Raw genomic sequence first — 22,355 nt, 5'->3', positions numbered from 1 at the left:
TCCCATAAGAGTCAGCATTATCATTCAGGGTTACCTGTAAATCATTCCTAGAAACAAGAAGGTGGTTGGTAAGAAAAACACACTTGTGGATGTCTGCATCCTGTAAAGAGGATAATAAAGTTGCTGAGTCAGACTGTTACATTGACTTAAAGTAATATTAGGTGCAGAAAGCAAGAGTGCTTTATAAGAAGTCAGTCGGCTGACAGAAACGTTGTGTTCAATAAGGAGTTAACAGAATGAGTAACATAAATAAAGGAGCATCTATAACTATCCTGTTTGCATAACATGACTGTAGCAGAGATGGCTGTCATGCAGGAAGAGAGCCCTTTAACTACTGAGTTTAACTGTCTAGATCTTTAGCTTGTTTCCCTTCAGGGTTCCATTGAGTTGGATCAGATTGACCTCGTTTTGATAAGATATATAGAGGCTAAGCCTTAATGAAAAACTTGGAACCTAATTGAGAGCATGTAGTCAGACCCAGGAATCCTTTAAGCTGTTTTTGTTATTTGAAGAGGAAGGGCTATTATTCCTCTAAGTCTAGGTTAATTAGTAGCCTATCTTTAGATATTAGATAACTAGGGTATTTTACTTGGGGAAAACAGAATTAAAGCTTGTCCTTTGAGACCCAATGTCTTTTATGACTAGCTATTGTAATAGGTAAGTTGTGTCCTCTTAATAATCTAATATTTCCTAGAACATAAGAGTAAATTGTCCATATATTGGATTAGAGTAGAATTTCTGGGAAATTCAACATTATTTAAATCAGCTTTTAGTATCTGAGAGAAATAGGTGGGACTCTCTGTATACCCCTGGGGCATTATTGTCCAAGTAAACGCTGATCTTCCCAGATGGAAAAGCAAAAAGATTTTTCCTTTTTTTAAATCATAGGAATGCTGAAAAGGGCACTACATGAATCTATCACTGAAAAATATTGGCAATACGCACAGGATTCGCTGATAACAGGGTATGTGGATTTGGAACCACAGGATATCTTTATAACTCCGAGATCCTGTGCAAATCTCCATCCTTTTCCATTGGATTTCTTTACTGGAAGGAAGGATGGGAGAATTACAGGCACTCACACATGGAATTATAAGCCCCCCTTTTAAAGGTAATCTTGTATAATGAGCTAATTCCAGCTAGTGTATCAGGCCTCAAAGTATATTGGTAAATATGCAGTAGAGGCAAAGTATTGTCCATAGTTATTTAAATAGGAGTGGCTGACTTAACCTTGCCAATATCTGTACTGGAAAAAGCTTAAAGTTGCATTGGAACATCCTGCAACAAACATTCAGTCAGTCTCAAGACTAGTTTTCTCTCATGTACTTTCGTTTAAAATCGTTTTCCCAATCTGATTCATTTAGTTTTAAGTACATTTCACCCTTCTGGGAGGATATGTGAGCATCATTGGTTAGAAAGTCTCACACAATCAGGTGATTTGGGGCAGATTTAAGGGGTAAAAATATATGTTGCCCCTTAACATTTCCAAGTTGGAAGGGAACAGGTACTGATTTTAAAAAAAAACAGACATTGGTTGATTAGCTATCCCTACCATTTGTACAGAAGCTTTACTCCGAGAGAGGGTGACTTAGCCGGGTGGTGTTAACAGATAAAGTAGCCCCAGTATTAGTAAGAAGGGGAAATGCCCTCAGAGTCCTTGGAGCAGCCCTATGCTCGCTTCTATTTCTTTTCTTTTTCTAAATCCCATTTCAGAGTTCTACAATCCTTATGGTGACCTGACTTTTTACAATAGAAGCAGACTCCTCTACAGGGGTTTCCCTAGCAAAACTTATTTAGTAATTCTGTTGTTTTTCTCTCAGAAACCAGTAGGTGCACTAATTGAAATAAATCAGAAAAGCCAGGGCTATGTGTTCTAACAGTTAATTTAAATTCGTTGTGAACTCATCAGAGTCCTAGAGAAGGTTGGGGGAATCTTTAGTAGATTCCTTAGTTCTGCCTACATATAACGTGATGCCCTTCCACCCATGACCAGCTCCTCTCCAAAGAGAGCTGCAACAGAGGTGCAGAAAAGAGAGACAGAAGAAAAGGAGAGCAAGTCCAGACAAAGTAAAGCACACAGTGGAACTGTTGGAAAAGAGGGAAAAGTGGGGTGTTGTCATTGAGCAGCTTCGGAAATCTTTAGTTCAGAGACAGGCTCTAAAATGTTCTTACTAACTTCCTGGAGAGAAGAATGTCTCTCTGTGTATCATTCCAGATGCTTCTTTCTATTTGCCAGTTGAGGTAAGCTTCCCATTTCATTCAGTTTGATTTTTCAGCCAGCTTTTTCTAATTGTGCACACAAAAATTAATTTAGATGTTATAAGAGCTCCATTTTGGCCATCTTAAGTTGATATCATTTCTAGTTAAATCTTTCCATTTCTGTAAGTACTTACAAGACTCCTAGGAACTGTACATCGGCAGGAGCAGTAATGGGGGTGGGGTCTGGGAGCTTGGTCTTGGAGGCAGTATTTCCCATGTTAATTTTTAGTTTTCTTTTGAGGTCTGCGGAATCTGAACACATTTCTAGTGGTATTATGTAGTGGGTTGAAGCGTGCGGCGTATGGGTTGAGCTCCAAGGGGCTGTCACCTCCCGAGTGCTTCAACCCTCTTACGTGCCTCGGTTTCTCTCCCTGGCTGTCTAGTACAACTGTGAGGACTCAGAGCGCTACGTAACCAGCCATTATATGCGAGTCCCTGGATGAGTCAAATATTTAATTACAATTGTGTTGGAATTTCCTATGGGGCCACTGCACGTTTTGAGGAGTACCCTCAAACACCTCCACAGAGATTCTTAGTCACCTAAGAATATCCGAAATTCAGGCTGGAGGGAGTAAATGCCCCTTATCTTTGGAGCTGAGCAAGTTCAGACTCTCATTTATCCAGCAAAAAGTTGTGTTGGAATTGCAGTAAGCAATTCCAATTGAAAGCCAAAAGTAAAACCAGCCGCCCATTTTTTTCTCCTGTCCCAGAGTTATCTTAACTCTTTTCCTTAACCTGGGTTATCTCAACCCTTACCCTTTAATGCCACCTCGAGGATTTTAAAAAAACCCCACAAAAACAGCTCAAATAAAGTCATGGCCTCCTACTTTACAACAGGGAGGTCCAGAATTCCAAGAAAAACTCACTCAAGTTCACCCAATGTGAAGCAAGGAGCCGGTAGGGCACAATAGACCCCTGCTGGTACCTAGCACCAAATCCGGGTCTGCAGGGTGGTCCTGGGTGGGCTTCTTTGGAATCCTGCCGACTACACCAAGTAATGTCAGCGAAAAACCATCCAGCCTAAGAGAAAGCTTACAAGAACCTATTTGAGCCAAACTGACGAAAATTGCCAGGAAGCAAAGTCTCAACGGATTGAGAAAATGCTCCAGAAAATGGCCATTTTGCAACTTATTTTATACATTAGAATCAAAGGACGAAGGTTACATTTAATCCATTGGTTGTAGAGTACGGGGGTGGGAGAAAGCAAAGCATGGAAATCTCTGGGATTGGATAAAAAGCAAAAAGTAAAAGCACTTCTTTTACATTTGTGGGTACAGGATAGTTAATAGCATTTTACAGCACACAGAGATGGTATTTGGGGAGCAAGATAACAATGAAGGATTTTGTAGTTTCCTGCTCTGGTGTGGTGGGTTGTGCCCCTGGGGGGGGTCCAGAAAAGGGGTTACTCTGACATTCCAAGGATATGTTTATCTTAGATACAAAAAGACGACAGATAGGCTCACTTAAAGGTAAAGACTGACCTTTGTCAAGGAAGTTACAGACTTCCCGCCATGGCCCACCTTAGTTAGGAATTTTTATGTTCACGCCCTCCTATGTGGTTATTTTGAGTCTCTTGAGCTTGTCAGGTTTAACATGTGGCCCCCTTTTCCATCCACAAAAGGGTCAAGGTCACAGCTGAAGGGTGGGGAGGAAAACAAAAGGTCCTGGAATGCGGTGGTTATTGTGATTGATGAGGTTGTCCTTAGCAGGGAGGGATTGAAGTTGAGGTAAACGGCAAGTACTTTGAGGCTAAGGTGTAGGATTACTCAGCCTCTTGGGCACAAAAGGCATCAATACCTCGGGCTGGGTTCCAGAGAGTTCACAGAATGCGGACAAGCCAATGGGCAGACTGTTGGTAATAGCAACCAGAAAGCACAGCACAAACCTCGAAGGAGGCATTGTATAAATGCGAAGGCGAAGGAGTTATGGTTTGGAAACAGCAGTGAGGAACCAGGAAAACGCTGAGACCTTACCTGGCTCTGAATTTCATAGGAAGTGGAAAATAAACAGCCTCCATCTGAGAGACAGGAAGAAGCATGAGGGAAGCGGCGAGCTCGGGAGGCCAGGTCTCTCACAAGGCGAGGAGGTGGAGAGCAAGCAGGGTTATACTTGCAGGAGGAGAGTTGTTGGTCCGCAATGGAATGGGGGTTTCAGAGGACACAGTCGCAGGGAAAGCAACAGTGGGAGGGTGAGATGGTGGGCTCTGTAAGGACAGGGAGCACGGTGGGGCAATAGAATGACAGTATTTGACAAGAACGATTATCTTTGTTGTGTTGGAGAAAGTGTCTCAAGGTTTTCAAAATCAGCTTTAAGACTTTTCTGTGCCAACACAGAGGCATTGGGTGATAGTTCAAATCCTCGTAATATGTTACAATCCATTCAATGGTCTGTTAAATATAACCTCAGTGATAAGGTAATTTGCCTCGGCCGAGCTAGTTTGGCTTGGTCTAAATCAGGGTAGAGGTGACTGCTGCGCAAGTTGAGTGGAGGAGAGATACAAAAATGCACAGGTCTGGATAGGAGAAAATGACTTTGACCTCGGTGTCTGGTCCCCAGAGCTCAGCCCAGGTGGGGCACTGGGCTAGTTGCTGAGGCCTCAAAGGTAAGAGTCGATCATCTGGCGAGACTGAGTCCACCGAAAACAAAAACTGGGTTTTTCATGATCGTCATCTTTGCTTCCCAAGATCTCACACTAATTGACACTCAATAAAAGTTTTCAAACTTCTTTATGATTGTAAAAGTAATTTATGTTATTTGTGAAATATAGAGTATAGAAAATAACAGAAAAAAAACCTAAAACACAAGTCATCTATAATGCCCCATCCAAACATACCTCCTTTTAATACCTTGAAATATTTCCTTCCAATATTTTTTCCTTGTCTTTTAAACAGTTTATTTATATATGCATTCATTATTTCATTAATACTGTCATATGCTGTTTGTTAATACTTGCATTATGTTGCAAACATATTTGTTATTAAAAATAATTCTTAAAAACTTTTTTTTAAAAAAGATTTTATTGGGGAAGAGGAACAGGACTTTATTGGGGAACAGTGTGTACTTCCAGGCCTTTTTTCCAAGTCAAGTTGTTGTCCTTTCAATCTTAGTTGTGGAGGGCGCAGCTCAGCTCCAGGTCCAGTTGCCGTTTTCTAGTTGCAGGGGGCACAGCCCACCATCCCTTTTGGGAGTTGAACCAGCAACCTTGTGGTTGAGAGCCCACTGGCCCATGTGGGAATTGAACCGGCAGCTTTCGGAGTTAGGAGCATGGAGCTCTAACTGCCTGAGCCACCAGGCCAGCCCTTAAAAATGTTTTTAAAGGCTGAACAATATTCTTCCATAAGGACACACCATTATTTATTTAACTATTTTCATACTTGTTTTGTTTTGTTTAATTAAAGTTTATTGGGGTGACTTGTTAGTAAAGTTACATAGATTTCAGGTGTACAATTCTGTATTACATCGTCTATAAATCCCATTGTGTGTTCACCACCCAGAGTCAGTTCTGTTTCCATCACCATATATTTGATCCCCTTTACCCTCATCTACTACCCTCTCCCCGCTTCATACTTATTTTTTTTCCATTGTGGTAAAAAAACACATTAAATTTTAGCATCTTAACCACTTGAAGTGTACAGTTCAGTAGTATTAAGTATATTTACATTGTTGTACGCAGATTTCTAGAATTTTTTTTTAAATATTTTTATTGGGGAATATAAAGAACAGTGTGTTTCTCCAGGGCCCATCAGCTCCAAGTCAAGTTGTTGTCCTTCAATCCAGTTGTGGAGGGCGCAGCTCAGCTCCAAGTGCAGTCGCCATTTTCAATCTTTAGTTGCAGGGGGCGCAGCCCACCATCCCATGCGGGAATTGAAGCCACAACCTTGTTTTTAAGAGCTCACGCTCCAACCAACTGAGCCATCCAGCCACCCAGATCTCTAGAATTTTTTCATCTTGCAAAACTGAAACCCACTAAACACTAGTTCCCCTTCCACTGTCCCCCACCTCACTCTTGCTAAACCATCTTTCTACTTTCTGTTTCTATGATTTTGACTGTTTTGGATACTTCGTATCAGTGGAATCATACAGCATTTGTCCTTTTGTGGCTGGCTTACTTCGCTTAGCGTAAAGTCCTTGAGGTTCATCCATGTGACAGGATTTCCTTCTTTTTAAAGGTTGCGTAATACATATTTCACTGTACGTAGAGATAACATTTTCTTTATCCATTTATCTGTCAGTGGACATTTGGGTTGCTTCCAGCTCTTGGCTATTGTGAATAATGCTTTGATGAACATGTGGGTGAAAATAGCTCTCTGAGATCCTGTTTGAATTATTTTTGATATAGACCCAGAGTGGAGTTGCTGGATCATGTAGTAATTCTATTTTTATTTTTTTGAGGAATTATCATACTGTTTTCCATTTTACATTCCCACCAACAGTTCACAAAGATTCCAATTTCTCCACATTCTCACCAAAACTCAGTTTCTGTTCTTTTGATAGCAGCCATCCTACATGTGAGGTGGTATCTCACTGTGCTGTTGATTTGCATTTCTCTGATGATTAGTGATGTTAAGCATTGTTTCATATGCTTGCTGGCCATTTGTATAATCTCCTTTGGAGAATTGTCTATTCAAATTCTTTGCCCATTTTAAAATCAGGTTACTTGTTTTTGTTGTTGAGTTATAGAAGTTCCTTTTATATTCTGGATATTAACACTATTTCAGATATAACATTTGCGAATATTTTCTCTCATTCCATAGGTTGCCTTTTTACTCTGTTTCCTTTGACACTCAGAAGTTTTTAAGTTTGATGTAGTCCCATTTGTCTATTTTGGCTTTTGCTGCCAGTGCTTGTGGTGTCGTATTCAGGAAATCACTGTCAAACTCCATGTCCTGAAGCTTTTCTTCTCAGAGTTGTATAGTTTTAGGATTTACATTTAGGTCTTTAATGTTTGAGTCTATTTTTACATGTGGTGTAAGGTATGGGTCTAACTTCATTTTTTTTGCATATGAATGTCCAGTTTTAACAAAACTATTTGCTGAAGAGACTATTCTGTTCCCATTGTGTAATTTTGGCACCCTTGTTGAAAATCAGCAGACCAGATGTACAAGGGTTTATTTCTGGGCTCTTGATTCTGTTCCATTGATCGCTCCCTGTCTCTATGCCAGGACCACATTGTCTTGATCACTGTTGCTTTGTCATATGTTTTGAAATTGGGAAGGGTGAGGCCTCTCATTCTGTTCTTTTTCAAGATTGTTTTGGTTATTTGTGGTCCCTTGGGATTCCATATGAATTTTAAAATGGATTTTTCCTAGTTCTGAAAAAAAAAAAGAGATTTTGATAGAGGTTGCATTGACTCTGTAAGCTGCTTTGGTTAGTGTGAACATTTTAATGATTTTTGAGTCTTCCAATCCATGAGCATGGGAGGTCTTTCCATTTATTTATTTGTATCTTCTTGGATTTCTTTTAGCAATATTTTGTATTTTCAGTGTACAGTCTTTTACCTCTTTTTTTAGGCCACACTTAGTTTTATAAGGCTGCAAATCTGTGACAAACATCTATGTGCATAAATATTTCATATAGCTGATTATTTCCTAATCGTAGAGTTAATGTATCAGAAAAAAAAATCCAACCATTTTAAGGCTCTGGAAACACTTTGTCAATTTGTTTTCCAGAAAAAGTAAAACATAGTCACACTGGAAGAATATGAGAGTGCATTTCATCATATTGAATACTGACATTTTGTAATCTGCCACTATGTTAGTTGGAAAATGGCATCACATTGTCACTTCATTAATATTCTTTTGATTACTTGCGAAGCAGAACACTTTTTTATGTTTATTGACCAATGTTTTCTTTTTTTATTTCCCTTTCTTCTGCCTTCCCCCACCCTCCGGTTCAAGCCATTGTTTCTCAGTCTAGTTGTGTAGGACACAGCTCCCTGGCCCATGCTGGTATTATGAGCCTTGCACTCCCCCTGGCTGAGGCAGTGGGTCGCCAGTCGTCGGTTGCCAGTCGTCAGTCAGCCGCTCACAGCAGCTCACAGCAGCTCTCGCTGACTACCTGCTGGTGCTCCCGAGGGCTGCCAGGCTACTAATGCTGGCCTCCAGCCACTCACGGCAGCCCACGGTAGCCTGCGGCAGCCCAGCTCCAGGGAGAGCTGTTGTTCACAATCTTAGCTATAGAGGGCGCAGCTCCCTGGCCCGTGTAGAATCAAACCCGTACCTTGGCACTAGTAGCACGGTGCTCCGATCACCTGAGCAACCAGGCCGGTCCCAATGTTTTCTTATTTGAAAATTACTAATTAAGTTGCTCCTTTAACTAGAATAATAATAATAAAACACTTATTCATTTTTCCAACAAATATTTATTGAGCATCTACTGTGTGCAAAGCACTATTCTGACTGCTGGGGATACAGTATGGAATGTAAGCTCCATGGGGAAAGAGAGGGACAATAAACAAAATGAAGCAAATTAGTTAGGATGTCAGAGGGTGATAAGAACTATGGAGAAAAATGAAGCAGGGATGGGTACAGTTAGAACAGAGAACAGGATACAATTTAAAATAGGGATTTATTAACAGGTGACATTTGAGCAAAGATGTGCAGCAAACTATGCAGATGCCTGGGAAGAGCATTCCCCAAAAGAGGAAACATGTAGGAGCGTGTCTAATATGTTCAAAGAAGAGCAAGGCTTGGGTAGCCCGAATGAAGAAAGCACTGAGAGAAAAATAGGTGATGAAGTCAGAGAGCTCAAGGGTGGGGACACACAGAGTAGGGCCCTATGAGAAGGAGAGCGTTCTACCCACTCAGGATCATAGCATGTCTCTATTCATCTTAATAAAATGGAGTCATTTCTTCACTTACCGTGTTCCCTGAAAATAAGACCTAGCCGGACAATCAGCTCTAATGCGTCTTTTGGAGCAAAAATTAATATAGGACCCGGTCTTATATTAAGTTTTGCTCCAAAAGACGCATTAGAGCTGATTGTCCGGCTAGGTCTTATTTTCGGGGAAATAGGGTAGGTTTTATGCATTTCTTATTAAGATTATTTCTAGGTATTTTATGTTTTTATGACTATTATGAATGGAACCTGTTTTCTTCCAGTATGTTTTCTACCTGGTTATTTCTAGTATGTAAAAATGGCTGACTTATGGACATTTCTTACATGCCACCACTTAAACTGAACCTCTCAAGTGTAAGAATCTTTAGTTAATTCTGTTGGATTTTAAAAATAGAATATCATTATATGCTTCTCATAATATTGATAATTTTGTATATTTCCTAACAATTTAACTTCTTATCTACATTTTATGCTATGACTATAGTTACTAAAACTTACCCGAAATGTTGAAAAGAAAAGGTGCTAAAACATGTATCCATAGAATTCCTGTTAATGGGCTATCTCTATTATGTCACTGTCATGAGCAGTGTGGCATTGGCTGTGAGTCTAAGGTTGATATTCACAAGCAAATTCAGGAACTTGCTTTGTAGACCTAATTTGAAAAGTAGTTTTTAAACGTCGGGAATATGTCTTGAATTTTGGCATGTATTGATCGACTTGGTCTTTGAACTACCAAAAAGATGATCATTTGGGTACTTGCATTTTTATAAACATATTTTTAAAAAAGTCATCTTACTATTAGAAACTCTAAAGCATCCATACAAACAGCAATAAAAGGTAATTATCACATCCTTACTTTCTATATTTAGAAAAAGCTTTAAGAGCATTTTATATTTACGTGGTTAAAAATTCAAACACTTATGTAATCAAACATAACATTTTCACCAGTCTAGAGTTACAAAGTATTTTAATTAAAATGAATATTTATCAAATGCCTTTTACACGCAAGACAGCACTATGCTAGGGAGCACTAGGAGCCTAACAAGACAAGCAGGTAAGTTCCCTGGCCTCTCGGAGGCTGATAGCCGTATGGGGCTGGGGGCAACAAGAGCCCAACTGAGTGAGGGTAACACGTACCAGAAGAGCACAGAGGAGTGAACAGTCATGGCTGGTGGGTTCAAGGAGAGCGTGGACCTGCTCTCTGCCGGACAGGAAACCAGCGGGGTAGGTGAACCAGCGATTAGAAAGGCTGCCTCAATGGGGGAGATAAAAGGGCTGGGTGCATGAAGCTGTGCACCTGCGTCCCCAATGACAAAGCATAAGCTATTCTAAGATACCTTCATGGACTTTAAAGTCACAATTAAAAGGTAGGATCAGTGTGTCAGTAGGACGTAAAATATGCGTTAGAAATATGGAAGTATATTACCATTCGTGACATAGATAGACCCAGTGGGTATTACGGTAAGTGAAATAAGTCAGACAGAGAAAGACAAATACTATATGATCTCACTTATATGAGGAATCTAAAGAACAGAATAACTGAATAAATAAAACAGAAACAGACTCATAGATACAGGACAATGGTGAGCACACATCATCTATGCTCATTCATGGAACTGAGGTTCCACTACTGCTGAGCAGATACATACACCCTTGGTTGGACAGGATACAGCTGTATACTGTGCCATATGAGCTAGGCTACTTGATCTCTTTCTGTATTTCACTTGCAAAACGCTATTAACATCTGCCATCCATCAATTCCTCTCACAGGAGTGTATAAAAATTTCTGGCTAGGAATGCTGCATATAATCATTTGGTCACAGCAGTATATGAGTTTACTTCAAAAACTAGAATTTTGAATGTGCTGGTTCACTTATACACATATATACACACACGTGCACCGTTGTCACCTGATAGTTGTGTTAATACAATGCCATTCTTTTTATTTGCATAGCAGTTGTATGTTTGGAAAATGAATGTTAATCTTTATATGGATTTACCAGTCCTTAACCAACACATTTTCAAAAAATCTTACAAACCCATTTCATTGAATTAATTAGTAAGGAGGACTCTCTAGAAATGGTTAGTTTTTAAAAATGAGGAGATTATCTGCAACAGTGCTCCAGAATTTGCTATATGACAAGCATTTCTCAAAAGCAAGGTCCATCAATTGTTACAGTCAATCCATTTCATCTGCCAAGGCTTTGGTTTCTTCAAAGTCTTAAGTATCTGTTTTTCAGTTCACCAAATGTGGTGCAAATTTTATCAGAATGGAGTTATTAGAACTTTGGGATTTTCTTCATTGTCCATTGAATTTCTTGTTTTTTCCCCAGATCTGAACCTGAAAATAAGATAGGTGCCAAAGAAAATTAAATATACAAGACTCTTCTTCAAAATGTCAAACTGACACTGAAAAACATTTCTCCAGTCAATGAACAAGTAGTTATTGTAACTCTAATAACAACCTCGGAAGTCTAGAACTAGTATTTTATGATTTTGGATATTTGGAACCATTTTCTTAATTAAACATAAACAAAACCAAGAATTTACACTATTTTACAATTTCCCTGGGGAGAGGGTAGTGGTAAAAATGAAGTTCTTGGCAAGCTGAAGTTGATATTGAAGTAGTTGTATGATTAGAAGAAAACAACTTATCAGAAATGGGCACCTTTTGCTGTATGTGTTCTGTCAGGGATCAGAATCCATTCACATGCAGATTTATCTTTATCATGGCCAGGCACTAAAAACACGACACCTTATATAACAATCGCCATAGGAAATATTCCCATATAACAGATGGGAATACTGAAGTTAAAGAAAATTTTTTGCCCCCAAAATTAAATTTGCCCAAATTTATGCAGTAGATTTGGGATTTGAAGCCAGGCAGTTTCATTCTAGAATCTAAACTTCTCCTGTCATACTGCTTATCGTTTAAATGTTTGCCAATCTGTGATATCAGAGAAAGATACTTGCTTTTGTCCCCATTACCGACACAGAGCTCTTAAATCCCTGGTAATTTCCTGAGTGATAGGGGTAATAGGAGCATCTTCTCTTTTTTTGTTGTTTATTGGGGAATATTGGGGAACAGTATTTCTTCAGGGCCCATCAGCTCCAAGTCATTGTCCTGCAATCTAGTTGTGGAGGGCGCAGCTCAGCTCCAAGTCCAGTTGCTGTTTTCAATCTTTAGTTGCAGGGGGCACAGCCCACCATCCCATGCAGGAATTGAACCCGCAACTTTGTTTTTAAGAGCTCGCGCTCCAATCAACTGAGCCATCTGGCTGCCCCTCCGGCAGCTCAGCGGCAGCTCATTGTCTTCAATCTAGTTGTGGAGGGTGCAGCTCACTGGTCCATGTGGGAATCAAACCGGCAACCCTGTTGTTAAGAGCTCTTGCTCTAACTAGCCGAGCCATCCGGCTGCCCTGCATCTTGTCTTTTGATCTAATGAGGCAACTCTTGGCTGGGCCCCTGTAGGTAACAGAATAGGGGCTGGTTGCCATAAAAACCAAGCCTTAAATTAAAGCCTGAAACTTTCACCCCACCCCCAACCTTCGTGGAGGGGTGAGGGGCTGGAGATTGAATTAATAATTGACCATGCCCATGTGATGAAACCTTCATAAAACCCCCGAAACACTGGGGATTGGAGAGCTGAACTGGTGAACATTTGGGGATGGTGGCGCTCCTCAGCTCCACAGGGACAGAAGCTCCTGCACTCTGGACCCTTCAGAACCTCACCCCGTGCACCTCTAATCTGGCTGTTCATTTGCATTCTGTATGATAAAACAATCAGGAAAGTGTTTTCCAGAGTTCTGTGAGTGGTTCTAGCAAATTACCGAACTTCATTCAGGAGTGGGGTTGTGAAAATATGACTTTGTAGCCAAGTTGGACAGACGTATGGGTTACCTGGGGACTTGATACTTGCGACTGGCATCTGAAGGGAGGGCAGTCTAGGTGACAGAGCCCTTAAACCTGTAGAATCTAATGCTGTCTCTAGGTACGTAGTGTGAGAATTGAATTAAATTATGGAACACCCAGTTGGTGTCAGAATTGATTGATATCAGGAGGAATTCCCCCTCCCACACACATAATCTCATAAGCCCCCAAAACGATACTGAATTGTTTTATTTTATATATTTTTATTAATGTGGGTATTTTTCTTTCACATATAATCTGCCACTGAAATTTTCTTTTTGGTAAACTGCTTGTTTATGACCTTTGCCAGTCTTCCTACTGAGTTCTTGGTCTTTTACCCACTGATCACTAAGAGCTTTTTGTTTATTAGGTATGTCAACCCTATGTCTCTATTGTGTGTTGCCAGTACTTTTCCACTGGCTTGTTGACCTTTGTCTTTATTTATTATTTCTTTTTTGCTGTGCCAACAATTTCTAAAATTACATAATTAGATAGATCAATCTTTTCCTTTATTGCTTTTCGTATCATGCTGAGAAAGGCCTTCCCTAAACTTATAAAAATATTTATGTTTTCTTCTGGTACATTCATGATTTTACATTTTTAGCCCTCAATTTTTAACCTTTCTAAAATTTATCTGAATGTATTATGAAGTAGGATTCAAGTTTTCATTTATCCCAAGTGGCTAGCTGACTGTTCTAACACCTTTTATGGAGGAATCAAATTTTTCCCCACTGATTTTGAATTGCTACTCTTTATTATATACTGAATTCTCACATTTTCTTGGGTTTCATTCTGACCTCTGTTCTATTCTAGGGATTTCTATTCCCATACCATTCACACAGTGTTTTAATTACCATTGCTTAATAATATGCTTTATTATTTGACAAAGCTATTCTACAGAGAAGCTTCCTAGACATTCTTGCATGTTTATTCTTTCTGAGAAATTTTGGTATCTTTTTTTTTTTTTAAGGAGGGCGCAACTCACAGTGGCCCATGCGGGGATCTAACCGGCAACCTTGGTGTTATGAGCACCACGATCTAACCAACTGAGCCAACCAGCCACCCCGTTAGTATTATTTTTTAAGTGCCACTTACCATTTCACTTTCTGCATCTGTTCTAAGGACTCTGGTAGAGTCATTCCAAAACTTTCAGGGAAAAACAGGGTGATGATTCCGATCAGGATGGTCAGGCTGCCCATGAGGATGTAGGGCAGAACTCTGTTGTAAGCACCTGTGAGGCAGGGGACACGAGGACATCAATTAGATACAGGGATTCTCCAGATGCTCCTGAGAATCATTTTGGAAAGGTGGCAAACAGTATTTGAGAGCTGTTTCGAATGTGAACATTTTCAGAAGATAAAAAGTATGCAAAATACACTGGGTTTTTTTTTTTTTTTTTTGCAGATGCCACTGTCTCTGCATTTCCATAATCATTTACCTGCTTGATTTTGCATTATCAGGTCTTTCATGTCAACTGGTATTTTCTAAACTACTACTTAATCATGTGTGACAGATGTTCCTTTGGTGGAAATCTTTGTCGAGCAAAGTTCTCCTCTGAAGGTGGAGATAACTGGAGATGGGGGGAATGGGAGGGCATCAAAGGGAAGGAGGCTGACCAGGATGTTGCTGGCACAGGTACTGGCCATTATGACTGGTGTGACCTTTGCTTTTCCCTAGACCAGTAGGCTGCCGTGGAAAGCTAGGTCCACGGAGTCATGAGACTAAAAAAAATCTAAGTAATGTGTTCAATCCAATTTAAATCAATAAATGTCAGGCACTGTGAAAACACAGTGCTTTGGTGTCTTTTTGCAGCATTTATAAGTCTTTGTTTTATACGTACTTGGAAAAACCACTCTACTTTTCCTTTACTTGCTGCCACTCAGGAGAATAATAGATCCTCATTTTGCTTCCCTTCCATATACAGAGATTACAGGGCAACGACACACCCAAGATTTTATTTCACAGAAAACATTAATCTTGAAACTTCTCTGAGGCCACTGTGTCACTAAGAGGAGTAGCCCTTGTGGAACAGAAAGCTCTGTCTTGGACTCCTCCATTTTTTACGTACCGATGGTCCACCTGAGCATGGTTTGAAAGCACAGGGAAGAACAAAGGAGAGATAACACCACTCTATATAACAATGTGCTTTCTCGGGTGTTGTTCAGGGCAGCTGTGCTGAGCAGTTTAAAGTAGGATACTGTTTCTCTTTATCTGTAACGATTGAGTGTAACTTTTCTGAGAATTCATATATTCTTTGGGGATGTGTGTGTGTGTGTGTGTGTGTGTGTGTGTGTGTGTCTGAACCAGTAGGTAATCAATGGATGACCAGGAAGAATAAGGCAGTGTGTCTACATCTCTTGTCAGTAGAGTCCTTAATGAGGATTGGTTAGGCTCCAAGTGCCAGATCTGCATTCAGCAAACATCCCACTAATGCCCTTCTGGGGTGTTATTCCAGACCGATAAATTTGACTATAAAAAACTAACATTTCCTGCATTGCAAAAATTTCCATAAAGTCAAAATGTAAATGATAAACTAGGAAAAATATTTTATATATATATATATGTATGTATAATGTGTATATATATACACACACAAAAGACTAACTTCTTTTGATTCCAAAGACTCACAAATCAAAAATAAGAAGTTGAATAAACCATTAGAAAGATGGGAAAAAGACATGAAAAGTCAGGTCACTGAAAAATAAATAATGTTTAACAATTGTCATCCCAATAAATTTAAAAAATAAATTAAAAATAAAATAAAATAAAATAAAAAAAGAAAAGAAAAATAATGTCAATAAATATATGAAAAAATGCTCAGCTGCATTGATAGTTAAAGAAATGGAAATGAAAGCAATAATGATACCCATTTTTCATATAACATTATCAATTATTAAAAATTGGGCAATCCCCATTGTTGGTGAGGATACGGAGAGACAGGCAATCTCATGTATTGATAGCTGGACTGTAAACTAGTACAACAGTTAGAGGTCAATTTGGCAATATCTATGAAATTTTTAAATTGCTCCAGCAATCCAGGAATCCAAAATAATTAAACGGGAAAAAAAAAATCAAACGAACAAAGGGTGTAGGGGCATAGGGAAATGCTCACTGTAGTATTATTTGTAATAACAAAAACTTGGAAATGGCCTAAATGTCTATTGAGCCTAGTTAAATACATTATGTATATACATACATTGGAAGAGAAGGTACTAACTAAAAAGAAGGTAAAAGAGCTATATATATATACCAACAAAGATATTCTGATACAATCTTGAGTTAAAAAGCTGTGAAACAGTATATATATATAATTTTGTTTGTGTGGTTTTTAAAAACAAAAACAAAATGTATATATGTGTATATATATGTGTATATATATATATATATATTTGTATGTATGTATATATATATGTTGTACAAAACAAAATGTCTGAAGGGTTACTCACCAAAGTGTTAATATTAGTTACTCCTAGGGCTGTGATTTGAGGATCTGAGAGAGGAGGTGAACTTGTACTTTTTCCAGTACTTTCTATGCCATTTGAATTTTTCACAATGAAAATATATTCCTTTTATATTTAGAAAAAGAACAAATTGATAAGATGCATCTCACCAAGGTACACAAAGTAGGGAGCAATGATGCTGCCCACTCTGGAAGCCATGGATGTGATCCCCACAGCCATGTTTCTGACCAGGGTTGGGTAGAGCTCTGCAGTGAAGACATACAGCATGGAGAAAGCAGAGGTGATCCCGAATTTTCCTAACATCACCAGACCAATGGACAAGAAGTCATAATCTGGAAAAGAGACCCAGTGTAAACAGAGATACTTTTAGAAGTATTATGATCTTAACTCAGTTGCTTTGTCCTCTTTGCTTGTATAGGAATGTTTTTATAATGTAAAGATATTACACAAATAACACTTTCTCTTCAAATGTCTTAGTACTTGACATGGACAAAGATGGAGAATGAAGGGTTGCTTTGTGCTTCTCTATACTGTTAACCTAGATCATTTATGCGTTCAGTGACCCTTGTCCACTATCATCTGTTACAACATCAATAAGCTATCACCTTAACATTTTAATAATGTGAGAAAGACATAAGAGGAAAAGGGAAGCGTATGTCCCTTCGTGTGCTTTTTAACTACTTAAACATTACAGATCATAAAAAAAAAAATCACTGAATTTATGTACTGGAACGGGCATGTACTACCAACTCCAACATTTGAATGTACACCTCAGAGAAAAGGTTTGAAAGTACTGAGAAATTGGGAATCAGGGTTGTGACCTAAAGAAAGAGGTTGCGGGTTTAGATGAATGTTTCTGTGAAGCAGGGCGACTGGGAGCATTACCCTTCCTCTTCAGGTAATGAGTTCTGATTCCCCCAGATAAACTCATCTGTTTGAGGTGTGTTGTTTTAAACACAGGAAATTCCATCATTAGCTATCACTTGTCTAACTGATGAATAGTTTATGATGCAAAGGCTACATAAACAGAGAGCAGTGACCAATAATTAGCCTAAATCAAGGTGTGGATCTTTTCCATTAAGCTGTTAATATCGGTCAACTTCTTACCTGCAGGTACCAACTGAATTAGGAGAAGCACACCTCCTCCCAAGAATAGTACTCCAGCTATGATGTAACGCCGGGGCAGGGTTCGCAAGAGCAGCCAGGCTGTAATGTAAGCTGGAACTTCAATCAAGGCAGAGAGGAAACAGTTCAGGTAGGCATCTCCATGCAAATTTGGAGAGTTGAGAGACAATGCAAAGTAACCCACTGATGTTAGCATCCTGAAAGACAAAAAAAAACACAACAAAAAACCCTCAAAAATGACAAAAGGATGGCCTGAATCACTCTAAAAATGCATAACGGTCAAGAAATTGTCTAGATTTTGTTTTCCTTTAAGTAGCCACTATCCACACATGGCTATTGAAAAGTAAATAAATTCAAATTAAATACAATTGAAGAGTCAGTTCCTCAGTCACACTAGCCACACTTCAATTGCTTAATAGCCACACGTGGCTACTACAATGGACAACACTGATATGAAACATTGTCACCACTGCTGAAAGTTCTATTGGACAGCACAGTCTAAATATTATACACCAATAGCCAACAATACCTATCCTGGTCTAGTTAATTTTACATTTCAGTGTTTCCTGAACAGTTTGCACACCCTCATTTCCTTAGAGCTATTATTTGAAGAAAGAACGTCAGTCATGTCAATGAACATAAAATCCGGACTTCATTCTTTCAAAAGAAGAAGGAGAAGAAGGAGAAGGAGAAGGAGAAGAAACACAGGTAATACCATGAGATGCACTTACGGTAAATTCTGATTGATTTTAGTAAACCTCACTTTAGGGAGATGAATGAAAGTCTCATAATGCTTCAAAGTATCAAAAAGTGCACATTGCATATCCTGTCATCAGTTAGCTTCCACGTAAAAGCTTCTCTGTGGAAAAAATAACTGCACTAAGGCAGACTCCCCTGTGCAGAAATTTGTTTACTGTTAACATGACTGAAAAGCAGAGGCTAGCTGAAAAGTCTTTTCAGGAACACTGTTGGATGTTTTTATACATACGCTGCTAGGTTGGGTAGCACAAGGGCTAATCCAAAACAAAACAAAAACATGAAACTTCATTGCTCTAGGAACCTTAGTGATTTTCACACTTGGTAATAAGAGCAGCACGGGTAAAACTGGGACTCTGCTGACAGGTAAGAGCTAAGGGGGCCTAGGACACACTTGCTGAATCTGAATCTTAAGCTCTGTCATTGATTTCCTCGATTTGTAAAACAGGACGGCCCCAAAAACAGATGAGCTGCAAGCTGGACCTGCTAGGTCTGGTAATCATCCTTTTTTTGTGGGGTAGGCATGTTCTTTCCTTCTTCTTCCTCATTTCTTTGCAGACCCATTATTAAATCTAGTCTAAAAAGTCAATTAATTATTTCTATGTCTTAAAATCACTTGGTGGTTTATAATTAGCAAGTGCGAAAAGCCTGTCAAAACCCCAATTCAGGCAGTGGAGGTTCAGGTTATTCTAACCTCACTGTTCAGTTGCCAGTACAGCTTCCGGAAGTAGGAGCTGAATTAGCATCTTGGCTTCAGGAACCGGAGACATCGTTATCTTAATCCCAATACCTTTGGGAGGGGAGACCCTTTCCCTGTGGATCAGAGTAGTGCAGACTTTAATATTGTTCCCTGTGACTTTTTTTTTCTCTTCCCAGTATCCAGTTCTAGGAATTGAATTGAGGCATTTCCAAACAACTTAGAATTTTATAACTTTTATTTTGTCTCAGGACGACACAGGCCTTGCCCTGAGGTTCCCCTGGATTAAGAAAATCCGTCACGGGGGGGTGGTGGGGGCTGGGAGATGAGGGTAAGGGGGATCAAATATATGGTGATGGAAGGAGAACTGACTCTGGGTGGTGAACACAGTGGGATTTATAGATGATGTAATACAGAATTGTACACCTGAAATCTATGTAATTTTACTAACAATTGTCACCCCAATAAATTTAAAAAATAAATTAAAAAAAGAAAAAAAAGAAAATCCATCACCTACTTCTGTGCAGCATGTCACACTTCCAGATCGCTCATTACTTACCATAGCAACAAAGACATAGTGGTTATGGTGGCGATATTCTTCGTCCTGAACAGGTCCAGAATGAAAGCTTTCTGCTGCTTCAGGGGTTTTAGCTCCTGTAGCTAAAATAATGCAAATAACTATGAGATGAAGAGGTAGTGAGGAAGTATCTGTGGCCATGATGGTGTGGGAAAAACTTACACACGTAACGCTCACTTGGCCTTGAATATGCTTAGAAGTCTAGAATTTGTGGGGAATAAGGGCATCTACATACATGATGCCTAATTCTACCACTTCAAAATGTTTGTGGCCCATTTTAGACAGAAGCCTTTTAAATGTATAACATTGGCTCCACTGTCTCTTTATAGGAAAGTCTGACTCCTAACACTGCCTTTCCTTGACTTGTGCTCATCACTGTGGGTGACCTGAGCTGTGATCCTGAGAGTCTGTTGTGTGGGTAGGGCCATAAAGCCCCAAACTGCCTTGAGGTCCCTGCTTTTTATACTTTTCTTATTGTTGTCTCAGTGCCAGAACAGACGTGGCACACCTTGGGCAATGTACTATTTATCTTCTCTGAGCCTCTGTTTACTTCTCTGTAAAACGGGTACAATAGTTGGCTGTTAAGAAGATTAAGTGAGATCACATATATACATAAAGCATAGCATAGTACTTGAACCATGGTAAATGCCCAGTAGATTTTAACTATAATATTATTACTACACAGTTGAGGAAAAGATGCTAGCTGTCAGCGGTGAGTGATAATTTCTTACTACTGTCAATGGGCTTCCCTCCTTCACTCTTAATTTACTGAAGTTAACTTACATGTGTTAGGAATCTAGATAACCAAGCTTATTAGAATTGAAATAAAAAGCTACAAGGCTCTGAGGTGGGAAATCTCTTTGGGGTAAAATACAAGGACTTTGTGGCCCTATGGTACGTGTGCAGTAAGAGGCTGAGGAAGGAGATTCTATGATGAAGTGAGGGTGCCAGCCCTGCCTCTGTAGCAGGCGTTCCCCAGATAATAACATCCTTCTTTCAGGAATAAACCTTCTCACACAGCTCACAGGCATATTACCTTGTTTTTTCTACACTATTTGCAGTGTGCAGCTCTACTGTTATGACAACGAAGCAAAGCCCCTGCACAGCTGGAGGGACTAGAGGCCCTCCTGGAGGGCTCTGGGAGTGACGCCTCGCACAGAGGGGACCTGTGGCGCAGGCCTGTGCTAACACTTAGTGCTTCCACAGGGCCCTTGTGAAAATGCAGACTGCCAGGCCCCACCAGAAACCTGCTGAATTGGAATCTTCCCTGGGGTCCAGAGGCCTGGGAATCTGTATTTTAAAGCCCCTTGGGTGATTGTGATAAGCAGCCAGGTTTGGAAACCTCAGGACAAGAACATTCTTGTATCCAGTGCTGGTCCCTGGCCTGTGTGGAGCCACCAAAATGCCTTTGGACCTGTAGGCACCACGAACAGGCTGAAGGTACTTCAGAAGGAAAGTCAGAGAAGCCCAAGATCTCTTTCCAAGGTGAGACTAACTTATATTCTTTTCTGTCCAAGTTAACGCCACTGCCCCTAACACCAGGTAAAAAAGCAGCAGAAAGCCCTACACTTTGTCACTGGAGAGTCCTAGTGAGACTTCTAGCTGTGTGATACTGGGCAAATCACTTAACTGCTCTATCCCTCAGTTTCCTCTCCTGAGAAATGGGCCTACAACTTGCATGAGCGTCAGATGGCTGAATATGGTGCCTGGCATCTGCTGGGCTCTCCATCACTGTCCTGAGCAGGCTGCATTTGTGGCACGGGCTCTGCAGATCCTGTTAAAGGGGACTCTACCAGAGAGATGAGCAGTGGAGGTGACTGGGCCCCCTTGGGCCTGTACAGTTCAGGTTCAATGTGCCTCACGGCAGGAAGAAACAAGGCTCTGTCAAAAGCATGTTTTGACACTGGACTTTATTCTTATTTATCCATAACTCTATATCCCTCCTATGTTTTGTGATTGCTTTCACTCATGTAGATCTGATCTCTGTAAATTCCTCAAAGACAGAAATCAGACCACGTATCCAATAAATATCAATAAACTTCCAGCACAGCCCTGAGATGCAGAACGTTAGGCACTCCCTGTGCTATTTTTTCCATCCAGTTAAACTGACTAAGGCTGGGAATGGAATTCTTGATCTGAAGAGTAAAGGATTAAGAAGAGATGTTTGCCTGGCAGCCCACTAAGAACTTAGGTTCATGGCCACTGTAATTAAGCCTCCAGCCATCGCCCGGGTAGCTGCTTCTGTCAAAGGTCCCAAAGGCCAGCGGTGGAGGAAGCCCCAGGATGCAGTGCTGCCACGCCCGCCAGCCTCCACAGAGCCCTGCTTTCTTGGGTAGCTAGTAGTGCAGACTGGCACGCTGTCCCTGCAGTCACCCTAATCTTCTCAGGGTGTCCTGAGCAGCCCCCCACCCTTCTCCCAGCCAGAAATGCCACGCCCCATCCTCTTCATTCATCTAAGTGTCCTCCCTGGTCTGGGCCAGGCTCTTCAGCCTCGAGCTCTGCTCTCTTTCTCTGCTGGCACACAGCGTCCACTCCTTGGGTACTTAGCATTTCCTCCTTCTCATCATCATCTCTCTTTCATCTAACCCTCTTGACGCTCTTGGTTACATTCCATGCCCCTTAAGCATGGGAACGGTGCCTAATTTTTCTTGTTTTCTCTGGGACCTGGCACAGGGCATGGTTGAGAACAGCGCAAGTCCTCACTGACCATCATGAAGGGCGGCTGTGTCCACAG

At 40.3% G+C, this 22,355-nt stretch overlaps 1 protein-coding gene across 2 annotated transcripts in view; it reads right to left on the bottom strand.

Annotated features, from left to right (window-relative positions):
* Positions 1 to 10,046: 10,046 nt before the first annotated feature.
* SLC22A4 (solute carrier family 22 member 4) overlaps positions 10,047 to 22,355 on the bottom strand; it is a 40,158-nt gene continuing 27,849 nt past the window's right edge. Inside the window, exons 6-10 of one of the 2 annotated variants that reach the window (XM_074313485.2) lie at positions 19,604 to 19,704; positions 17,574 to 17,788; positions 16,616 to 16,798; positions 14,101 to 14,236; positions 10,047 to 11,437 (exon numbers count right to left, since the gene is read on the bottom strand). In XM_074313485.2, coding sequence (XP_074169586.2) covers positions 11,362 to 11,437; positions 14,101 to 14,236; positions 16,616 to 16,798; positions 17,574 to 17,788; positions 19,604 to 19,704 — 711 coding nt within the window. In that variant the 3' untranslated portion in view covers positions 10,047 to 11,361. The remainder of the gene's footprint in view (positions 11,438 to 14,100; positions 14,237 to 16,615; positions 16,799 to 17,573; positions 17,789 to 19,603; positions 19,705 to 22,355) is intronic. The other variant, XM_074313486.2, reaches the window with a different exon arrangement.

This window comes from Rhinolophus sinicus, chromosome 5 (genome assembly GCF_057876585.1).
Source record: "Rhinolophus sinicus isolate RSI-liver-muscle chromosome 5, RSI-T2T, whole genome shotgun sequence".
NCBI lineage: Eukaryota > Metazoa > Chordata > Mammalia > Chiroptera > Rhinolophidae > Rhinolophus > Rhinolophus sinicus.
Note: the sequence above shows the minus strand (reverse complement) of the source record. Positions and strands in the feature narration are given on the sequence as shown.